The sequence below is a fragment of the Mandrillus leucophaeus genome, unplaced genomic scaffold, assembly GCF_000951045.1.
Source record: "Mandrillus leucophaeus isolate KB7577 unplaced genomic scaffold, Mleu.le_1.0 Scaffold349, whole genome shotgun sequence".
NCBI lineage: Eukaryota > Metazoa > Chordata > Mammalia > Primates > Cercopithecidae > Mandrillus > Mandrillus leucophaeus.
The window spans coordinates 2,024,115-2,039,316 of NW_012103687.1; the positions used below are offsets into that span (position 1 = coordinate 2,024,115).

Below are 15,202 nucleotides of genomic sequence, written 5' to 3' on the forward strand. Positions count from 1 at the left end.
TCTTTCTTTCTTTCTTTCTTTCTTTCTTTCCTTCTTTCTTTCTTTCCTCTCTCTCTCTTTCTTTCTTTTTGTAGAGACAGGGTCGTCCTTTGTTGCCTAGACTGGTCTTGAACTCCTCACCCCAAGCAAACCTCCCACCTCAGCCTCTCAAAGTGCTAAGATTATATGCATGTGTCACCGTGCCCAGTCATGAGATAATTTTACATGGTGATTTTTGTATTCTGAAACATGACTGAATACATTCAATCATTCTGACAAAGTTTTCTTTTGTGGGGCTTTTAAGGTTATTCTACACATGACATTAAATCAAATGAAAGCACAGATAGTTTTACTTTTTATTTCTAATTTTTATTCTGTGTATTTCTTTCTCTTGCCTAATTACTCTGCCTTTTTTTCCAATACTGTTTTTAATAGAAGCTGTGAAAATGTGCATTGTTGCTTTGTTGCTGATAGATATTACAGAAACATATCTTTGATCTTTCAGATTGCGTATGATGTTAGTTGTAGGATTTTCATAGTTGGTCTTTACTATGTTGAGGTAGTTTCCTTCTACTCATAGTTTGTTGAGTGTTTTTACCATGAAAGGGTGTGGAGTTTTGTGAAATGATTTTCTGTAGCCAGGGTCTTACTGCATTACACCTGGAAAAGCCACTCTGCTTCACACCTACCCCTACCCCCTCCACTATATGCCTGGTGTTAGAGAAGAATAAATACGTTGTGTTTTCCAGGGAAAAAGGATCAGTCCATCAGAAATACAGCAGTGGTCACCTGTGTAAGGGGATGGGGAAGGAGAAGAGGCCCTCATAGGTGGAACTGTGGACACTGCTGGAAGCCGTAATAGTTGTTACACCTCTATAGATGTTGACCGAGATGGAGCTACCCCTGCCACCCTGGACCTAGACATGGGAGGAGGGTCCAGGGAAAACAGAGGCATGGACCGGAATCAGAAGCAGTAAGGTGAGGGGACTAGGATCAGACTCCTGTGAGTAGCTTGGGGTGACTGTTATAGCAAGTGCCCCATTTGTCCCAGAGTTGGTGGCAGTGTTGATGAGTCTCTCAAAGAAGCCAGTTTCTGCCTCACTCTGACCCTCTGCTACTGATGGCCCCTCTTCCTACAGATTGATCATGAATGACTCCTTCATAACTCCCAAATTTAGGAGACCAGCTAGACTTCTATGGGTGGCCCCAGAGTATCCATTAATGGGTTTTAGTTGAAAAGAAAGGGTGTGCAATGGTTTCTTCATACAAATCAGCCCCCTCCTCTTGTCTGCCAGCCCCTTCATAGAGCCTCAGTCCAGACAGTCACTGGAATACATTTCCCAGGTGGGGTGGAGAAGGCCAGGTTGGCTGAATCTGGTTCCCTGTGAGGACATAGCTGCTGAGTCCAGTGAGCAGATGATACAGGGTCACAGGAGGATGGTTTCCCAGTTGTTCTTACCTGTAGATGCCTCAAGGACAAGCCTACAGCACCCAGTGCTGCCCCAGTCCTAGACCTACTGAGCCCTTCAGTTTCTCTTTGCCTTTGTCTTTTTCTTCTGCACCAAAGATATGACTGTGAGGGCCCTTGTTAAGCTGCATTTGTACTCTTTGCTCTGCACAGAATTCCTGTACCAGTTCATATCTTTCTGGTCCATGCTGCTATTTTTAGTAAAGTCCTGGGCTCTTAGTCTAACTGAAGGAGATTCTCAGATAGACATCAGAGCAGAGAGCCCAGTGTGGAGAAGGGAAGCCACCAGAAATGCAGGTCTGTGGCCAGAGATGCCTCCTTCTTCCCCACTCAAGAGTGTGGCCCCTTTTCAGACTCCCAAGTCCTGTCCTGGAAGATCTGGGCTCTCAGGGTGGATCTCTGCCTGCTCTCAGCCCACTCACCTTCGGCATGGAAAGGACCCTGGAGTTTAGTGTGTCACTGGACAGAGGGAGAACCAGGCTGAGCTCTTCTATTTCTTACTTATTTACACCTGGCTTAAGCCACACTGTATGGGAACCGAGTAGTCCCCTTGCATCTGGTTTTGAAAGGCTTATGAGGTCCCTCATCCAGAACTCTGGCTGCAGCAACCCCAGCAGAAGTCCTGAGTCTGCACACTTGAAGAATAATAGAAAGAAGAATTAGGGAAGTGAGTAGGCATTATTGGTTGGGAATCTCATATCGTGTATTTAGTGCTAACTGACGTGCTTTCTGGAGGGTAGCTGTGTTAGAGAAGCTCTGTCTTTGACAGTCATCTCATAGAACTGGCGTCAGTAAGAGGAGGCCAGCCCCAATGCTGCCTCTTACAGACCTTGAACCCTGGGAGGAGTTGGTAGATAATCTACAGGGCACCCAGGTAAGTTTGTATTTCAAATGAAAAATATTGTGTGGGAGATACTAACACATACTAATTCTTTGTCACTGCTTTACTGAATTCAAATTTAACCGACCTCCAGTGTTTTTTTATTTGATAAATTGCAGAATCCTACCTCCAGGCCACAAGCACAACCTCTCTAACAAGGGCCTACTGCATGAAAAGCAATCATAAAGCTGTTGTCAGCATTCAATGAGGTCACACTCTCAGGAATTAAAAAGCTATTAGTCAGTAGTAAGGTTGCAGTTGTAGTAAATCTCTATACAACCTATAAAAACCTCTAGGATACAGCAAAGGAAGTGCTAAGAGAAAAGTTTACCATTAAATACTGACATTGAAAATCCAGAAAGTGCACAAACAGACATCTAAAGTCACACCTCGTGGAACTGAAGGATCAAGAACAATGCAAACCCAAACTCAGAAAAAGAAAAGAAATAACAAAGATTAACCCAGAACTAAATAAAACTGAAACAAAAAACAATACAAAAGATAATATGCACATAAATTGAAAAACCTAGAGAAAATGGACAAATATCTGAATATATACAACCTTCTTAGATTAAACCTGGAAAATATAGAAACTCTGAACAAACCAAAAAGAAGCAGTGAGATCGAAATAATAATTTTAAAAAGTCAACCCCCCAAAAAAGTACAGGACCACACAGATTCACATTTGAATTCTATCAGACATTGAAAGAAGATTTCATACCAAGTCTATGACAGTAATTGTGATGGTTAATATTCAGTGTCAACTTTGTTGGATCGAAGGATATAAAGTATTGATCCTGGGTGTGTCTGTGGGGGTTTTGCCAAAGAGATTAACATTTGAATCAATGAGATGGGAAAGGCACACCCGCCATTAATCTGGGTGTGCACAAGTTAATCAGCTGCTAGCACGGCTAGAATATAAGCAAACAGAAAAATGTGAAAGAGACACTGGCTTAGTCTCTCAGCCTACATCATTCTCCTGTGCTGGATGCTTCCTGCCCTTGAACATCAGACTCCAGTTTCTTCAGTTTTGGAACGTGGATTGGCTCTCCTGTTCCTTAGCCTGCAGACGGCCTCTTGTGTGACTTGTGATCACGTGAGCTAATACTTAATAAACTCATAGATACACACACACACATATATATATATACCAATGGTTCTGTCCCCATGGAGAATACTGACTAATACACTAGTCCACAGGATGGAGAAATAGGGAATCCTTCCTAAATTATTCTATGAAGCCAGTGTCACCCTGAAACCAAAATGAGGTAAGGACGTAATGAAACAAGAAAACTACAGACCAATATCCCTGATGAACAAAGATGCAAAAATCCTAAACAAAATACTTGCTAACTGAATCCAATGGCTATCAAATCACAGTCCACCATGATGAAGTGGGTTTCTTACCAAGGATGCAGGGATGGGTTAACATACAAAGTCAATAAATGTAATATACCACATAACCAGAATTAAAAACAAAAATCACATGATTATTTCAATAGATGCAGAAAAAGTACTTGAAAAAATCCAGCGTCACTTCATGATTAAAACCCTCTGCAAAATTGGCATAGAAGAGACATAACTTATGCTAATGAAACTTCTCTATTACAAACCCACAGCCAACATTACACGGAGCAGAAAAAAGTTAAAAGCATTTCTTCTCAGAACTGGAACAAGACAAGAGTGCCCACTTTCACCACTTCTGTTCAACATGGTACTGGAAGTCTTAGCCAGAGCAATCAGACAAGAGAAAGAAATTAAGGGCATCCAAATTGGCAAAGAGGAAGTCAAACTGTCACTGTTTGCTTATAATATGATCGTATACCTAGAAAACCTTAAAGACTCATCCAAAAAGCTCTGAGAACTGGTGAACGAATTCAGCAAAATTTCAGGATACAAAATTAAGGTACACAAATCAGCAGCTCTGCTATACAACAACAGCGACCAAGCTGAGAATCAAATCAATAACCCAACCCCTTTTCCAAATAGCTGCAAAGAAATAAAAATACTAACCAAGGAGATGAAAGACCTCTACAAAGAAAAGTACAAAACACTGCTGAAAGAAAACATAGATGACACAAACAAATAAAAACACATCCCATGCTCATGAATGGGTAGAATCAATATTGTGAAAATCATCATACTACCAAAAGCAATCTACAAATTCAATGCAATTCCCATCAAAATACCAACATCATTTATCACAGAACCAGAAAAAACAATCCTAAAATTCATATGGAGCCAAATAAGAGCCTGCATAGCCAAAGCAAGACTAAGAAAAAACCAAACAAACAACAACAACAACAACAAACAACAAATCCAGAGGCATCAGATTACCCAACTTCAAACTATACTCTAGGACACCGTGTTCAACAAACGGTGCTGAGATAACTGGCAAGCCACATGTAGAAGAAGAAAACGAGATCCTCATCTCTCCTCTTATACAAAAATCAACTCAAGATGAATCAAATAATTCAATCTAAGGCCTGAAACCATAAAAATTCTAGAAGGTAACATTGGAAAAACCCTTCTAGACATTGGTTTAGGCAAAGACATCATGACCAAGGTCCCAAAAGCAAATGCAACGAAAACAAAGATAAATAGATGGGACTTAATTAAACTAAAAAGCTTCTGCACAGCAGAAGAAATAATCAGCACAGTTTACAGACAACCCACAGTGTGGAAGAAAATCTTCACAATCTATACATTGAACAAAAGACTAATGTCTAGAATCTACAAAGAACTCAAACAAATTATCAAGAAAAAACTAAACCATCTCACCACAAAGTAGGCTAAGGACATAAATAAACAATTCTTAAAAGAAGATATATGAATGGCCAACAGACATAAAGAAAAATGCTCAGCATCACTAATGATCAGGGAAATGCCAATTAAAACCACAATATAAAACCACCAGAATGCCGCAAGAATGGCCAATAATAGATGTTGGCATGGATGTGGTGAAAATAAAACACTTTTACACTGTTGGTGGGAATGTAAACTACTACAACCACTATGGAAAACAGGGTGGAAATTCCTTAAGGTACTAAAAATAGATGTACCCTTTGCTCCAGCAATCTCACGACTAGGCATGTACCCAGAGAAAAAGAAATCATTGTACAAAAAAGATACTTGCACATGCATGTTTATAGCAGCACAATTTGCAATTGCAAGGACATGGAACCAGCCCAAATGCCCATAAATCAACAAGTGGATAAAGGAAATGGTATATATATGCATATCATGGAATACTACACAGCCATGAAAAGGAACAAAATAATGGCATTCACAGCAACCTGAATGGAACTGGAAACTATTCTAAGTGCAGTAACTCAGGAATTAAAAACAAAACATGGTATGTTCTCACTCGTAAGTGGGAGATAAGCTATGAGAACACAAAGGCATAACAATGATACAATGGACTTTTGGGGACTGGGAGGAAATGGTAGAAGGTGGGTGAGGGAAAAAAGACTACTCCCCGGGTCCACTGTACAGTGCTTGGGTGATGAGTGCACCAAAATCTCAGAAATCACAACTAAAGAACTTATTTATGTAACCAAACACTACCGGCTCCCTAAAAACCTATTAAAATAAAAAATAATTAATAATTAAAGAGAAAAAACACTAAAATCCTTAAAAACCCAAATAAATAAATAAGTAAATAAATAGTATATGAGAACCTCTTCCACTATAGAGAGAACCAGAGGCAAGAGATGAAGAAGCAAGAATCCCGACAAGCCATCACATACTCTCCTGTCACCTGAGATGAACATCACTCCAAGAGCTTCATTTTGATGGATGATAAATTCAAACTTTAATATAAATAAACAAAATCAGGAATAATCAATGTAACAGCCCTCAAAGGTAGTCGTGAGCCCTCTGTGGGATGGGTGCAATTCAGCAAGCACAGGAAGAATCTCAAAAGAAGTTTACAGAGTGAATAAAAGCCAGTACAAATGGAAAGATAATGTTTGATAACACTGATACATTCCAGAAAACAGAAACGAAACAATAGTGACAGAGACAGATCTGTGGCTTCACAGGGGAGCATTGGGGAAGGGAGGGAGATGACAAAGGGCCATGAGGGGTTGCTGGGGTTGGTCACAGGTTGCATAGCTCCCTGTTGCTGGTGATGTATTCAAGGATGAGAAAAATGTCAAAATTTGTCTAATTTCCTATTATAAATCTGGGTGGTTTATTAGATGTGCATTGTTCCTACATGAAAAGAATTTTATTTAAAAAGAATGTGCTAGGGAGAAAGGAAGCACAGGGATTCACAGTAGGGAGTGGGGGGAGGAAGACACCACTCTGGAAACTCCGGGAAATGGGAAAAGGAGGATGATGGAGACACACATTCCCATCAGAGGTGAGTCTGTGATGACACAGATGGACCTGCCACCTCAGCCCAGGACCTCAGTGCAGACACCCTGTGTTTCAAGCTACAGGGAGCAGGATGTTCTGTTTCCTGGATGCCCTGGTCCTGACTCTGAGAACTAAAAGGGAGGAGGAGCCTCCACTCTCAGGCAGGGCCCTGGATGCCTCTGGACCCATGGGGGAAGCTACAGCAGCAGAAGCCACAGGCCAGGCCTGAGCAGCAGCTGCTGGGGGCTCACCCTCCTGGCAGAGGAGGAAGGAGGTTCTTGTCTCACTTCCCCCTGGGCCTGGAGCACTGTGGGACCGCTCAGGCTGTTATCCCATGCTGCGCAGTAATAATCAGCCTCATCCTCAGACTGGAGACCAGTGATGGCCAGGGAGGCTGAGGTGCCAGACTTGGAGCCAGAGAATCGGTCAGGGACCCCTGAGGGTCGCTGATTACTATAATAGATGAGGAGTTTGGGGGCCGTTCCTGGGAACTGCTGGTACCAATATACATAATTACTTCCAATGTTGGAACTGCTTCCAGAACAAGAGATGGTGACCCTCTGCCCGGGGGCCCCAGACGCTGAGGGTGGCTGAGTCAGCACAGACTGGGCCCAGGACCCTGGAAGCAAGAGAGACACAGACATGGTGATTGACAAGAGACACAAGGAGACAAGAGGAGACAGCAGGGCCCCATGGGCTTCCCAGGGACCCACTCTTGGTCCCATATCCTGTCACCTGCACAGTGAGTGAGGAGGGTGAGGACGAGAGGGAAGCAGGCCATGGTGGAGATTGTCCTGAGTCCTGTCTTCTCTAGCCACAGCTGAAGCTGAGCTTCCCCCACATCTCTCCCTGTCTTCATACTCTGAAATGGGGGAGAGTCCATGCATGCAAATCAGAACCCCCAGCTTTTTGACCCCGCCCTGAGCTCCGGGCCAGGCTCCTGGGCTTGAGGATGTCAGGGGGTGGCAGGGGTGGAGCTTTGTGCTCCCAGAGGGTGGGGAGGACACAGGACACAGCTGTCAGCCCTGAGCAGAGGACATCAGGCAGGGCAGGTGCCTGGTTCTGCTCTGATTACCCCAGTCTTCTCAGAAATGGGCCCCAAGCGCCCCCTTGTGTCCAGACTAAGGCAAACCATTCTATGATCAGGTGACCAGAGTCGCCGAGATTCACCACTGCCTCCCCCGATTCTGTCCACTGCCCCCTCTCTCAAGTCCAGGCTTAGTAAGGTGGCACCTGTGTCGCCTTCCTGTGACCTCAGGGCAGTCTTCACGTTCTACTGGACACCTCAGGAGTGAATCTGTCCATAGTTCTTTGGCTGTACTTTGTAGAGGACTCAGGTGATGTCTACACAAAGTCCTTTTATTTCAGGATCAAGCCCAGAGTGGGGACCAGCCCTGTGGTCTCACTTCCCCACCTGTGTGGGACACCGGGTCCTCTCCTCTCATGTGGCTCCGTCCTGGTGGCCAGAGCTCTCCTTCCTCTGTGGATCCCACAGTTCTGAGGAGAAAGGGAGCTCTTCCCTCTAGGATGCCCTGGGGAGGGATTCTCAGAGGGTTTTTCTGGTAAATCTTTGTTCTCCCTCTACTTCCCCAGATTTGCAGTCACACTCATCTGGATACTGTGACCAGGGATCTTGCCTAGGAGTCTGTCCTCCAAGCACTGAATGCCAGTCTGTGGGGGATCTTGGCAAATGTCTTTGGAGGTTCTCACTTACGAGCAAAAACAGCAAAGATGTTCAGTCTTTGAAGATGGGAAGAATTAAAATTTTAACTTGGTTTGATGACCAGAGTCTGTCCTCAGGTGAGCCTGATATGTGATAGCTCTTGTCATCGAGCCCCCAACTAGGATTTCCAGGGAAAAGTTATGGTTCAAATTCAGTAGTGAGTGTGGTGGGGGTGGCTTGAAGATGATAGAAATTATTCATCTTTGATCCATAATGACATCTAGAATCTAATAAACTAAAAACAATAAACTTAAGAAAAAAGATAATTCTGTTGTTTGAAATGAAAAATGAAATAGATGATGTCTATGACTGCATGAGTTCGGCATGATACACCCTGGACTCTTAACAAATATTTGTTTGGGGAATTTTATGGGGATGTAGGAAAATAGCTGGATGGTTATGTTGATATTTACACGGTGAATGTATCACCAGGCAGTTCCTGTACAACGAGATTTTTTAAAATTTTTTTTTTTTTGAGACAGAATCCTGGTCGGTTGCCCAGGCTAGAGTGCAGAGGTGCCATCTCAGCTGAATGCAACCTCCGCCTATCAGGTTCAAGCAATTCTGCTGCCTCCACCTCCCAAGTAGCTGGAATTACAGGCATATGTCACTGTGCCAGGCTAATTTTTGTATTTTCTTAGTAGAGATGGGGTTTCACCATGTTGGCCAGGCTGGTCTTGAACTCCTGACCTTGTAATCAGCTCACCTCAGACTCCCAAAGTGCTAGGATTACAGGCATCAGCCATCGCACCCGGCCACACTGAGATTTTAAATGCTCCATTTAAACAACGAAATAGTGAGATTTATTATAGGCATTTAAATAAAACCAATCCATATATGTAACTGAAATAAAGCGTATGCTGTATTTTGGGATTGCATTTCAAGGGTGTCATTATTTTAAATGTTCCTTTTTGTGATAGCCAAGATTTTTACATAATTTTTATAGTTTTTAAAATGTTTATTGTGCTTACATAACACACCAGGCATATTAAGTTTTATTTATTTCCAAGTAGAAATGAACTACTAGATCTGGGCTTCGCTTCCTGTTTCCTTCTCTTTGCTTTTTCTTTGGTGATGCATAGATGTTCAAAGGGAATTTTGTTTTCCTTTCCTCCCACTGTAATGAATGGGGGTCGCCGAGGCTGAGTGGTGTCTCACATACAGGACAAGGCTGTCCATGGCCCCCTCCCTGCCCACGGATGCACTTCCTGGTGGATGCTCCATCAGCTCTTAGGCTGAGGACAGAGAGAAGAACAGCTAAGGAACCTGGACACCCAGTGGCTCCGGGAAGAAGGAGCAACTGCTGGGACAGTTAACGCTGAGCAGAGGACACTGACTATGGATTTTTTATGTGATCCTCCACAGGGACCCTCACAGACAGACCAAAACTCCAGTCCCTATGTGTCTTCAGGGTCCTTGCTGGTCCTCCTTTTGTCACTGCTTTAGGCCCCAGGCCTCCTCCTCCTATGAGTCACAATGGACAGTCTCCTCTTCAGGCTGCACCCTCTTTACCCCATCTGACCCCACACCCATCTCCTCATTCCCCCATAAACCATCGCCTGCTCACTTCCATTAGTATTTTTGCATCATTCTGGGATCACAGCCTCCCCAGGGATGTCTCTGCAGGATATCCATGTTGCAGAGAATTCAGCCCTTTGACAGGACCACTGTGCCTGGGCCACCTAAGGCTGAGCATCTCTCTTGCTTCTCTTCTACACCAGCTCTAGGTCATGCCACCTCTCAGAATGCGGAGCCCACGTTTTCTTAAGCATCAGACTTCCTCTCTCACATTTGGGTCTCTGGGTCACACAGGCTGCATTCTCCTTTCTTGTCATCTCTCCAACAGTTTCAGTTCAGGAAATGGCCAGCATACCTGCACCAAAAGGAGGGGCCACCTTTGGGACCAGGCCAAAGGCTCCTGGACTTCTGGGTCACACAGGCTGGATTCTTTCTTGTCATCCCCACCTCATCCACACCCACCATGTGTGGGCAGCTCCTTTTGCTTCTAGAAACAAGTTGATTCTCTTTACATTGGGAGACCAGTAAAAAAAGGAGTTATTGTTTCTGAACCCTTGCTTTGCTTTCAGTAACACAAGTGACAGCAGAAGCCTTGACACGATCTGGTGTTGGTCACAGGCAGGGATAAAGGAGGGAAGGGCAGAGAGGATGAGTGGGGCAGATGTTCTCTCATTTGCCCATGGAACAGGAACCCTTGGTAACATGGAGTCAGGATGCAGCTGTGTGACAGTGACAAACAGCCTGTCCTCAGACTGGAGCCCAGGGGTTGTCCAGGAAGCTGTGTGAATAAACCCAGAGCAGGAGAATCAGGCTGGGACCCCTGAGGGACCATCACTGCTGTCCTAGGTCACAAACGTAGGTGCTCTTTCTGGGAGGGAATGCCCAGTGTTTCTGCTGCTCCCCGTGCAGTAAAAGGTCACACTGAGATGGGGGCTCCTCAAGAGTTTCCTTGGGAGGAGTCACTTGAAGGACATATTGTGCAGTTTCTGTACTGGGATATTCCACAGACTCACCACTAGACCCTGATTCAGTGAGAAGCTGCAATGGTGTAAGACAGGAGAAGAGAACACAGCCCCTGAGGGATCAGGAAACCCACCCTCAGCAGTCGCTTTCGTCCTGAGTGGGATGAGCAGCAGGAAAGTCACATCCGTGGGACCTACTTCCCCTGTGGCCAAGGAGCAGCCTCAGCCTCGTCTCAGCCATGGTGGAGCCTCCCCTTGACTCTCTCATGTCCTACATAGAGGTTCACTGGCCTCAGGTCTGCAGTTACCCTCAGACCTAACCCCATCTCCTGACATTTCCACTGAAATGCAGGTACCCAGGACTGAGCCAGGTCAGCTCTCTATCCGAAATTCCTCCCTGACCTGCATCCTCAGGCAGCATTTCATATTTGAGTGGCTTGTTCCTGGGACACAGTAAGCCTCAGACAGCCCTGAGAACAGACTACTGGGGATGGAAGGGGAGGTCTCTGCTTGTACGCCGGAAGAGCAGAGTCCATGCTGCAGGGGACTGTTCACCTGCTACCATGTCCCCAGGCTCTGAGCATGCTGTGAGCTTGGAAAGCCTCATTTTGCTTCTTTCAAGAAAAAAATAGTCCAGCTCCACAGGCACTGGTGTCAGCACATATGGACACGCAGCCAACGCTTCAGGGTCATCAGGTGGTTTGGTTTCGCTTTGTTTTACTGAGACTTCAGAAGGATGGATGGGAAATTGAGAGAAGAGCCTTTTACAGCTAGAAAGTACTTCCAAATGTAGTTTGTGCCTAGGCCGGTTATTTTAAAATTTAAAAACTGTTATGGAACAAGACCCAGATCAGGGTGAGGTTTTTGTCCCACTTCCCCATCTGTGTGTGTCACTGTGAGAAGCATTGTCGTGCCAAATCATACAGTAATAGTCAGCCTCATCCTCAGGCTGGAGCCCAGAGATGAGTAAAATCCCTGCATTGGCCGAAGCATCTTTGGATCCAGAGAAGCGGCTGGGGACTCCAGAGCCCTGGTGCTTATCTGAGTCTGAGTAGTAGTTCAGAAGATACCGGCGAGGACTCCCTGGCTTCTGCTGGTACCAGTATATCCTGTAACTACCAACACTGATGCCACTGCGCAAGGTGCAGGTGAGTCTGGCTGATGCTCCAGGAGATGCTGAGAGGGAGGTTGGCTGAGTCAGCACAGGCTGGGAGAGGGAACCTGGAAACACAGGCATTTATAGGTTTTAAGGCAGAAACCAGGGTCACATGTTTTAGCGATCTTTGACAGAAGAGTCGGAATCAGGCTGGGTGCTGGCCCTGGTCTCTGAGGCCTGTTCCTACCTGTGCAGTGAGAGAGGAGCAGGAGGAGGAGAGGAGTCCAGGCCATGGTGGACACAGCCTCTTTCCCTGCAGTGGGACTGGGCTGCCCCAGGCCTCCTTTTCTTCCCACCCTCTGCAGAGGAGGGGCTGCTCATGCAAATGTGTTTCCACCCAGGGACTGCCTAGCCCTTGCCTGAGCCCTGGGGGTGCAGCTCAGCTCACTCTGCAGACTGAGCGGGAGGAAGATTTGCTTTTCTTCTTGCAAGGCCTTGGGAGGAAACACCTGTTGAGACCGTACACAGGTCCCTGCTCAGGGATCTCTGCCAGGCCAGAGGGGACACAGCTGCTGAGTCTCCATCAGTGAACACAGGGCCCAGCCCCCAGGCCTGGATTTCTTTGAGTGAATGGTCCTTACCGAGAAGCTGTGTAGGAACCACAGGGCAGTTCCAAAAGATCTGATGCTGATCCCAGAACACACACTTTCCCATGGCTCAGAGACTTCAGAACCCAGCTGGTCTCCGCAGCTCTCCAGTCACTATCTGTATTCACATATCCATGGTCGGATTCCTAGAGACTGTTTCTCTCATGCTGTGCATTATTACTGTGATTTCTCATTCCCAGAAGTACTCTTGGTCTGTGGGATACGTAGCCATATATATATATATAACTTTTAAAGCTGTCAGCACCCCGGCATGGCATTCTAGAAACATCTAATTGCCCACATGTGCCATCAGGGTGGGCATCATGAAAAAGGGGTCAGCTGAGGAGCTAGGTTGAAGGGCAGCTAGGGGTTGTTCACAAGGACAGTGAATAATGAGAATTTTCCAGGAAAAATAAATGATCCATGACATGTTAAAGGCAGCAATTTAGCAAAAGTTGTATATCTAATGGTTTCGTATGTTTTATAGAGATTTGACTCAGTTTTGTGATGTAGGAACATTCACAGATTTTGTAGACTCTCCTTTACCAGTGAGCAGTGTGACCATATTTCTCTATTTAATGAAGTTAGCCATTATCTCCCTAAGTAAAACGTCACTTTCTTCACAGTTGTGTCCTATTTTTTGGTAAACAATTTGTCCTGGATGTTATACAATTTGTTTATATCTTGATATTGCCACCTTTATTTTTTTTTTACTGGATGCTTTCAGGTTATTTGAAATATCACTATTTATTTTACCTGCAAATTGCTCTGGAAAGTACTGTCTGTCTCAGGAGACAAAGGCAGAGACCATCACTTCTCAATGTAGCCACGTCTACTCTTGTGCTAACTGTGCAAGTGGCCCCTGGATTTCTAGACTCACAAGGTGCTTAATGAATACTCTAGAATTAAGGATCCCTCACTATTCTCAAGCACTCTCTCCTCAAGGTATTTGGAGAGAGATCCCTTTCAGATAGATGAGGCAGGGAAGGTACTACCTGGCTTAAACCCCTTCAGCAACTCACCATTCTTGTTATAAAATCCAAATCCTGTAGCTTCTGAAACGTGCCCTTTGCACTGCGGCCCTTACTCACCACCACAGCTCAACTCACAGCCCCTGCCCTTGCTTTTAGGGCTCCAGGCTCACTCCATTCTCTGTCCTGGGAAACCCTGAGCTGCTGTCTTTCCCACGTTCTCCACACCAGCTTCTCCTGTGCCTGTCGGGAGAAGATGGCCTTCTATGTGAAGTCAAAGTGTAAGCTTACATTTTGTCCACATTATACACCTGTTAAAAGCAGAATAATCACAAACAAGGATATTTTAAACACTGGTTAGCATGGAAACTTTTGAGTCTTACAAATATAAAGAAAATTTTCTAATGAATTGTTTGCACCCGACAGCCAACTTTGACCATCATTAATATGGTTCATCTTGTTTAATTTTTCAACCCATTTTACCGATCAACTTTCTCTCTCCCTGGGTGATTTTTACAACAGATCAATGAAGCAGTAAAAGATAATTGGTACACAAAATAACAAATATATACATTTGAAGTGTTCCATAATCCTTGTGACTTAAAGCAACACATTCCAAGGACTCTCACATTACTTGATTTGTTTTTTAATCATTCATGTCTAACGTTAATTTACTGTAGAAATTGGGGAATGGGAGGAAATACAATGAATGCTAATATTTGCAGATGCAGGACTCACAGCATTGCATATGGGATTAGAATAAAGTCCAGATGGGCACCTACATTCCTGGTTATTTATTGGTTTTACCCAGTTCTCCTACTGGAGAAATATCTCTTCTGTGGACACACAGCACACAAACCCATCCTTCTTCCTTCAAGAATTTCCTCATCAAAGTCTATTATGGGACTTGGAACTGATGAGTTTAATATTTGAATTGTGTTGATAATATAGCTCATTGGAAGCTCTGTAATGAATATTGTGTTGAAGGATATCTAATGTAAAGCTTCTTAGTTATATAAATATTGCCAGAAATTTTCCCAACTCACCCTTATTTGCAGTTTATTTGCTCTTAAGGGATTTCTGTCTCCAGAATTTGCTTCATCATCTACTTGCTTCCTGTGGCTTTTTAAGGAGGACTGGGAAAGCCCATCACGCCCTCTCCACTTTCTCCACATGAACCCATGGGATCCAGCATCTATGGATCCATGGGAATCAGACCATAAATGAGTGAACAGATGCTGTGATTGGCACCTGCAGAGACCAGCTGGGCTCTCAAGTCTCTGGGCCATGGGAGGTATGTGTGATATATTTGTATTTTTATATCCGTATCCTTCTCCTGCTAGCCAAAGGCAAAAGTTCTTACTTAATATCTTCTATTGAATGAACTTGGAATCTCAAACACAACATATTCAAAATAAAAAAAAAATACTATTTTGACCTCAGATTTTTACCTCTTCCTGGGATTCCAATGCGGGTGAACTCACATATTTAGCAAACATGTATTGAGTCTGTCCTTAGTGCGAGGCAGCGTTTTGGGCTCTGTAGCTACAGCAATGGCAAGACAGAAAACAGCAACAATAATCAACCATCTCATGG

The 15,202-nt window shown here is 44.4% G+C and overlaps 1 protein-coding gene and 1 gene segment (V, D, J or C); both read right to left on the reverse strand.

Annotated features, from left to right (window-relative positions):
* Positions 1-7,511, reverse strand: part of LOC105546113 — a 24,698-nt gene extending 17,187 nt beyond the window's left edge. Inside the window, 1 exon segment of the V gene segment in view lies at positions 7,425-7,511. Coding sequence covers positions 7,425-7,470 — 46 coding nt within the window.
* Positions 7,512-11,373: 3,862 nt separating this feature from the next.
* LOC105546114 (immunoglobulin omega chain-like) lies at positions 11,374-12,302 on the reverse strand. The gene is made up of 3 exons (XM_011989196.1): positions 12,236-12,302; positions 11,787-12,113; positions 11,374-11,618 (listed from the first exon to the last, which is right to left on the reverse strand). Exons 1-3 carry the CDS (start codon positions 12,279-12,281, stop codon positions 11,374-11,376), a joined length of 618 nt encoding a protein of 205 aa, XP_011844586.1. The 5' UTR covers positions 12,282-12,302.
* Between the last annotated feature and the right edge of the window lie 2,900 nt (positions 12,303-15,202).

What these genes read in the sequence shown, in the direction of transcription:
- LOC105546114 (XM_011989196.1), bottom strand. Translation starts at nt 12,281, where the DNA reads ATGGCCTGGACTCCTCTCCTCCTCCTGCTCCTCTCTCACTGCACAG. An exon ending in GCTCCTCTCTCACTGCACAG is followed by an intron (nt 12,114 to 12,235) that starts GTAGGAACAGGC and finishes CTGTGTTTCCAG; the next exon opens with GTTCCCTCTCCCAGCCTGTG. An exon ending in GCACGACAATGCTTCTCACA is followed by an intron (nt 11,619 to 11,786) that starts GTGACACACACA and finishes ATCCTTCTGAAG; the next exon opens with TCTCAGTAAAACAAAGCGAA.